At 41.2% G+C, this 8,052-nt stretch overlaps 1 protein-coding gene across 1 annotated transcript; it reads left to right on the top strand.

The window, feature by feature from the left end:
- The first annotated feature begins 984 nt into the window (after positions 1-984).
- On the top strand, positions 985-7,992 carry thap12a (THAP domain containing 12a). The gene is made up of 5 exons (XM_069189983.1): positions 985-1,283; positions 3,326-3,446; positions 3,667-3,774; positions 4,405-4,441; positions 4,542-7,992. Exons 1-5 carry the CDS (start codon positions 1,195-1,197, stop codon positions 6,422-6,424), a joined length of 2,238 nt encoding a protein of 745 aa, XP_069046084.1. The 5' UTR covers positions 985-1,194; the 3' UTR covers positions 6,425-7,992.
- Positions 7,993-8,052: the final 60 nt, after the last annotated feature.

The raw sequence follows: 8,052 nt of genomic DNA, 5'->3' as shown, positions 1-8,052 counted from the left end.
AGTCAGGCAAGAAAATTAAATTTCCTGTTTAAGGACCCATGTCGTCATTGTTGTTATCGTTCTGTCTGGTGGCTAGGGACTATGGGACTTCAGGCGATGCACGTAGCCGATTCTCCTCATATAGATATTGGACGTTTTTTACTTTGAAATTTTGCAGCAAAAGATTTTCGTTGTTTAAAGACTTGTCCTGGTGCTATATCAGAATAAAACATGGTTGAATCTGTAACCACTCCCTTTTAAAATATCAGTAGGAATTTCGTTATAGTACGAAACATCCTCTGTATAAATAGAAGTTGGCAACGTATTGGTTTCATGGCACTCATGGTGGTTTCATGGTGTTTTTCTAACACATTAGCCTAAACCTGTGAATATATATATATTAGTGAACATCCCCTTATCTTTCTAGAAAATACCCTTGCTTTCTGAAATGGTAAATGGAAAAAAATGGTAATGCTATTTTATGTTAGTTTTCTTAATACAGACTTTGAAAATCCTTTGTACTTTTAACTTCTAATTATAAAACTGTATTTTACAACTAATCTGAAAATATCTTAAAATACAATTTGCATGTGTTGGGCAACATGCAGAATTGGGTGGTTGTAAATTCAATTAATATAAAGGCGGAGATTAGTTTCAATAACGGTTCTAAGTGAATGCACACCTTATGTATGTTACGGCTTATGCAATTACTTTGATCCAACATACCTATTTTTGGAAATTCATAAATGCGACAGGCTATTAGAAAATGTATACTGTTCATAAAAAATACCAATTAGAATTAAGTGCAAACACGTGCGATTAATTTATTTAATGGCTTAATGAAGTATCCAATTATATTTTCAAACAGTTCTTTTCCCCCCCACACATCGATACATAAAATCACAATTCTGATCGCAGCCTTGAGATTATTGAAGAAAATGTGCCCAGTGATTCCTTTCCTCCAGACCCTGAAATTTCTGGGTGTCGTGCAAAGTGAGGGGGATTGGCAGTGCATTGTGGGACGGAGGCGGACGGATAGCTTTGAATCCTCCAGGCCACACAAAGCACTATTGCGCACTTTTCTGCAGCCGTCTAACGATTTCTAATTATAGATCACATAAATAAATTACGACCATTAAACCAAAGTTAGCGTAACGCGAAATTACTTCATTTTGGTAACAATTTGGAGGTGCACGAATCGTCCATTCATGAATAATGCCGAATTTTTGCGCGGCCCCGAACTGCACCAGGAAAAGCACTCAATCAGATCTGGCTTTCTTCAGGTTTCCTAGAGACCCCGCAAGGTATGTTTTAACCGAACAGGTGTATGGTTATTTCATTTCAAGTAGATTAACTAGCAAAGCACGGGAGAAGAATAAGGAAAATACAAAGCGTTTTGAAGGTGGCAAAATCCTTACGAGGGTTTCTTCGTATAATCTTGTACAGAACAGTGGAAGGATAAGGTGTGCGGAAAGAAAAATAATCTTGCATCGCTATTACATAAAGATAAATAAACAGTTGAGTTCAAAATGCAGTTTCAGGTAGTACAAAAGCAGGACTGTTCCAGACATCCTGCATTCACGCTACTTATACGAATCACTTTTTTTTTTTAAAGTTTGCCATAATAAACAGCTGAATGGTTTTTTTAAGAGTGATTTCTCTTTGTTAAAAGGTATGAAATCATGATGTGGATTCTAAAGCTGGCTTTCTAAAAGCTACTTGGCTCTCCCGGCACGCAACAGCGAGGAAAGAGCAAGTACTCAAGTTAGGCCTTTTGTTGAAGAAGGCGGGGTTTTCACCGGAGACAGATTACTCTGTTAAAGACTGCTATGCATTAAACCCCTGGTCTGGAAAATTACTGTCTTTGTGACCCTTATGCTAAGAGTCTCAGATTTAGTTACTTCAGGGCCTGCTGTCTTCTGGTATTTGTTCCAAACTCAGCATTCCAATAAACAATTAATCTTGTTACTTTATTTCTTGGGGTTTTATTAAGGCATTTTACAGATGGTTATTCCAAACAACCTATATAAACACCCCTGAGCCTGTTAAGAAATATTGCAGTTATCTAGTAAAATAATTCGCTCAATGGTGACTGAGCTATGGAGGAATTAAAAGGAAACTCAGTCTCGGGCTAGGGCTTCCCAGCTTGGGTTCTGTGGATTCGCAAATCTGCTGATTTTCACTCTTAATTGATTTAATTGGTCGCTTGATTGAAGCTTTTGCAATTTTGATCCCTACTCAGATGTTTGAAGGACACTTTAAATTGCATGTAAAGCACTACCATAACTCTTTAATACTGCATATGATCGTCTGATCTTTGTGTGAAAACGCATGTGTCTTTTCTAAAATCGATGACTGCAGTGCTCTACTCGCTGGGGTATCTAAATCCACAATGAACAAAGTCCAATAGGTTCAGAATTTGTCTGCAAGAGTTCTGAGGAGGTCTTGTGAAAATGATAACATTACTCCTGTCTTGGTGTCCTTGCACTGGCTTTCTATCAGGTTTCGAGTCGAGTTCAAAGTCCTCATGTTCGCTTATACGGTTCTGTGTGGCTTGGTACCTCCATACCTGTCTGAGTCTGAGTCTACTCTGATCTCCTGTCTGTCCCCCAAGCTCGTTTACACTCTAGGGATGATGTGGCCGTCTCTTTCTTCACCCCAAAGTTCTGGAATTCTATCCCCAAGGGTATCGGAGGGTCACCTACCCTGCCTGCATTTAAATCCAATCTTTTCAGAATGGCTTTGTCTGCTCCATTTTCTAATGCTGCACCTCTATCTGCTTGTGTTTCTGATATGCTTATTTTGTAATTTGCTAACCTCATAACTTTGTTATAATATAATTATAATATCCTTATAATTTTTTTACACCTACTGTACAGCGCTTTGAGGTGCATCTTTTAAAGGCTCTAAATAAAATGATGTTTTTTATAATTCAAAAAAGTACTCAATGTTTAAAGTAATGCAAGAGTTTTCATGGTGGGCATTGTATTAATATTTTATAGGTAATAGTGAAACTAGTTTTGCACTTTTAAGAAGCTACAGCATCCTAATGTATTCATGATAAGTTAATTTTTTTTTCTCTGCATAGCAGTATTGCTCATCTTTAAAGAAAATACTGCGATTATGCAGGTAGCTGTAAGCTGCATGGCTCAGTAATTAGGGTAACTATGAAGTTGCGTTTGCATCATTGTAACTTACTAACATCACAAACAGTCTAGAATATAATACATGGCCCAGAAGGGGTAATGGAGAAGATCATGATTGAGCAGAAGTAAGGGATGAGTCCTAATCGTATTGACGTATGTGTGCCTGAAATTCTTTCTCCCATGCGGTGTCCTGTGTTTAGATGCAAGCTCTGGGTGGAGAACTGCCGTCGGGCAGACCTGGAGGGCAAGACTTCAGATCAGCTGAATAAGCACTATCGACTGTGTGCCAAACACTTTGAGGCTTCCATGATCTGCAAAAGTGTAAGTCTCTTAAAAAAAGGAAAAAAAACAATCCTAGGAAATTGTCTTGAAGTGTTAGGGGTTTACATCATTTAAATGTAATTGGATGACTTAATGAATACCTCATAAACTTGTTAAAAGCTTTACAATTACTTCAGGCCTTCAAAAGTTTTTAGTTAGTTGTTAGTTTTTGCACTACCAATGTCATCGCCTTTCCTTATTTGTTGCACGCTATTTTCAGAGCCCGTACCGGACTGTCTTGAAGGACAGCGCAGTGCCAACCATATTTGACTTAACAAGCCACCTCAACAACCCGCACAGCCGGCACCGCAAGAGAATAAAAGAGCTGGTATGTCTGACCTTTCCCACGTTTAATTATTTCGAACGAAAAAGAACACAATTTGCTCACCATTCTGTAGTGCCAGGCTCATAAAACTCAAACCCAAGGGATAACGTTTGCTGTTTAAATCTTGTCTGTAGTCATTCACAGAAAGAAAAAAAAACATCCGGAAATGGGCTCTTCACAGTCCTACAAAGAAAAGTGAGGGAAGAACCAGGTTTTTCATGGGCAATAGGATAACGGAGAAATTGCAACGTACTGATCATGCAACAGAAAAAGATTTTATTGAGCAATATAAACCTTACCCTTTCATAGCAAACTTTTTTTTCACCTTGCCCATTGTTCAAACAAATTTGACTCTAAATTAGTTATATAATATGTTGACATAAAATACATCTCATCTTGTAGGTCTTGCTTTTTTTCCCAACCTTACAAATGTGAAGTACTGTGATACGTAACAAAAATGTATATAATATATCAGACGAGTTGATTAGCAGCAGTGACCTACAGATACATTTCAGTCCGTGTTTTGGGGAGACTACGGTGAAGATGCTTTGCAAAAAGAGCCCTGGGTTTCTTGAAATGCGAATTGCTCATATCCAGATCTTGAAGCACAGTATATATTTTTTTTCTTTGCAGACCGAGGAAGAATTGAGGAAGATTAAAGAGAGGAGACGTAAGTTCCAGAACTTTAACTTGGAGCGGTTTTGCCGTTGTGCAACGAATATTGAATAATAGCTCAGATTCTCTCTCGTTTGTTTGTGTTTCTCTTGAAGTGGAAGCTTCGTGCGAGCAGGTGGAAACCAACAAGGAGAACGAAATAAGCGAGCGACAGGAGGGCGGCGAGAGTGTGGAAGATGCCCCTCCGATGACCCCCGAGGAGAAGGAAATCCGGGATTACCTGAAATCCCTGTTTGAGATCATAGTCGTGATCGGGAAGCAGAACATCCCCTTGAATGGGCACGCCGAACACGAGGAAGGGAGCGAGTCCTTCACCCCCAGCAACTTCCAGGCCCTGCTGGAGTACCGAATCAACGCGGGGGACGAGGTCCTGCGTAAGAGGTTCGAGATGGCCGCTGTGAATGTGGAGTACTGCCCCGCGCTGCAGCAGAGGCGGATGCTGGAGGTGTGCGAGAGCTGCATCCGCGAGGAGCTGCTGCAGGAGATCAGGGAGTGCCGCTTCTTCTCGCTGGTCACGGACCATGCCGTGGAGATCGGCGGGGAGGACCACCTTCCCCTGTTCCTGCGCTTCGTCGACCAGACCAACTGCCTGCGGGAGGAGTTCATCGGGTTCCTGCCCTGCGAGGGGGACGACGAGGCCCTAGCGGACAGACTCCTCACCGAAATCACGGAAAAGTGGGGCCTGAATATGGAGTACTGCCGGGGCCAGGCTCACGTCAGCTCTGGGGTGTTTGTGTGCAAAATGAAATCGGTCGCGACCAGACTGATGGAAAAGTACCCCATGGCGGTGTACACGCCCTGCTCCACGTGCGCCCTGAACATCTTCCTGGCGAATTCTCTGCCCTTCACGAGCGTTCAGGTGGTCATGTCGACTTTGAAGAAGATAGACTCCTTCTTCAGCAAGTCGGCTCTGGCGAGGGCGGAGCTGGAGCACGCCATTTCCATCTTCCATCAGAACAACGAGGCCAAGGCAAACGAGCTCAAAGAGGTTTGCCGCACCAGCTGGACAGAACGGCATGATACTTTTGAGTTGGCAGTGGACCTCTTAGAATCTCTCCTGCTGTGCATGGACAGCATCCATTTCAATGAGGATTTGAAGTGGAATGACCGGATCACCTCTGAGGCCTACGTGATATCGGAGACGTTGGCAGACTTTGAGTTTGTAGTGACCCTCGTGGTCTTGAAATATGCACTGTCCTTCACTCGGGCCTTTGGCAAGAATCTGCAGGGGCAGACCCTGGATGTGTACTTTGCCGCCAACAGCTTAACGGCGGTCCTGCACTCCCTGAACGAGGTCATGGACAACATCGAAGTCTACCACGAGTTCTGGTTTGAAGAGGCTATTAATTTGGCCGCCGCCATGGAAATCCCTGTGAAGGTGCCTAGGCTGTACCTCCGAAAACAGCGAGCAGAGACGAGCTTGGAAATCCAACCCGAAAGTTACTTTAAGGAGTTTCTGAGCGTCCCCGTTGTGGGACGGGTCATACAAGAGCTGAAGGACGTTTTCTCGGAAAATCATTTGAAAGCTCTCAAATGCCTGTCGCTTGTCCCCTTTGTCATGGGGCATCTTAAGTTCAACACGTCGGAAGAGAACAACGCGGACATCTATAAGAACGATCTTCCCAACCCCGACACTCTCCCTGCTGAGCTCCACTGCTGGAGGATCAAATGGAAGCACAGAGGCAAAGAGTTCAGCCTGCCCTCCACCATCTACGACACTCTGCAGCTCTCGGAAGTCAAATTTTTTCCCAACGTGTACTCCTTCCTCAAAGTTCTGTGCACCCTGCCGGTCCTGAACCTGGAGAACAGCAAGTACGGAGTTGCACGCAAGCGCTTGAAAGCATACCTGGCCGACACGCCTGTAAGCCACAGGTCCAGGAGTTTGGCTCTGCTCAACATCAACTACGATGTGAAGCATGATTTAGACTTCATGGTTGATACCTACACTAAAATGTACCCAGAGAAGGAAGAAGAGTGAGGCCTGGCTTGCTGACATTAAGCACTTTTTTTTCCTGAGGTGTATATTTTGAAACCTAGAAAACAAACATTAAAACAAAGGACAAAAACAAGCAAACAAGAAGCAAACATGTGTCGTGTGGAAGCCTTGATCTTTATAGTTTTAAAGATCCAGCTACTGTCGTATACATTTTTGCTGGTACATTCTAGCGACTGTGTTTGTATGTTCTTTGATAGTGCATTACAGATGCCATTTTTTCTGTTTGTACAAAATAAAATCTGCTGAAACAGTGAATGGACATCAACAATAACCATTTCATTTGTTCACCGCGGTTGTGCTGAAGCAAGAGTTTAATATACTTTGTGTTCTACGTGTAATATATTTTTTAATTTTTTTGCAAGGCCCTCCATCTTAATTGGATGAGTCTTTTATAGCATTACCCTTGATTTAAAATTTAGGCACTAACCATACAAGTCAGTCAGGTTACACCCTTGGATGTCATCACTTGGGAGCTGGTTAAGTTGTAAAAAAGCAGCAGGTTTGCAGTTGAGAAGTAGTTTGGAGATGGAATGTAAAACTCCCAAGGCCGAATTGTGCACTTGTGCAAGAAATCCTGTTGATATCACCACAAGATTAAAAAGAATAGCATAGTGCCGGCTGATCTGGTCCTCAAAGCCTTGTGTATCTGCAGGGTTTTTTTCCCAGCTTGGCTCTTGATAGCCTAAATCTGCTTGGTTTTGCTTGATTGGACTGCTTATATAACATCTCTCAGTTCCTTAGGTCCTGCGGCTTTAATGATTAGAAAATCATCACATTACCAGCCCTCTTAGATGGGGACTGGACAGACCAGGTTTACAGTTGTGAAGTTTTCCTCAAAGACCGGCCAGAAATAGAGGAATTTTTCACTCCGCGTTCCGTTGTCTTTGTAAAATGGAAACAAAATTGTACATGGTGAAGATGTACAGACCAGTTGTCCTTGCTTTTAATATTTTATAGTTGTCATATTATTTATAAGTAGACATTTCATCGTGATGTTTGTCATTTTTAATCCCTTATTTAGAGTGAGTTCTTAAAAAGAGGAGCCAGAACATGTGGAGAGACTTGGTTTTTAATTTCTTTGGATGTTTTCTTGTCTTAATTTTCCAACAAAAAAACAGTGAATATCTCTACTATCATGAGTTAAAATACTGTGTAAATTAGGTTAGCTGTATGAGAATTAGAGGAAAAAAATGTTTCGGACAGTGTCTGATTCATAGTATGAAAGTTGGTTCTTTCTTCTATGTTGTACCAGGAAGAAGACTGTTACACTTATAATCTGGAATCAAATTTTTTTTTTAGTAAACAATGAACTGTTTTTACACATAATATTAAAGGTTTAAAGCAGAAATATTCAAATATCTTTTGAATATTTTACCTAAACCTAGAGTGTATCAGTTGATGAATATTATGAGTGGTATCCCATTGCAATGAATGATTAGGTTGTGTTCCCTGAGTTGGAGATGAAGATGTTCATTTTTAAATATGAATTGTATGATGCATTAATGAATAGTTGTACCATTATCTGTTAAAATAAAGCAAGTTACATATTGGTTTTTTTTTGGGTTTAGATTTTGTTTTGAATTATTTGTGATACACTACTGTAGAGATAA

The sequence above is a fragment of the Lepisosteus oculatus genome, chromosome 5 (genome assembly GCF_040954835.1).
Source record: "Lepisosteus oculatus isolate fLepOcu1 chromosome 5, fLepOcu1.hap2, whole genome shotgun sequence".
Taxonomy (NCBI): Eukaryota; Metazoa; Chordata; class Actinopteri; order Semionotiformes; family Lepisosteidae; genus Lepisosteus; species Lepisosteus oculatus.
The sequence above is the reverse complement of the archived record's forward strand: the minus strand, read 5'-3'. Positions and strand labels throughout refer to the sequence as shown.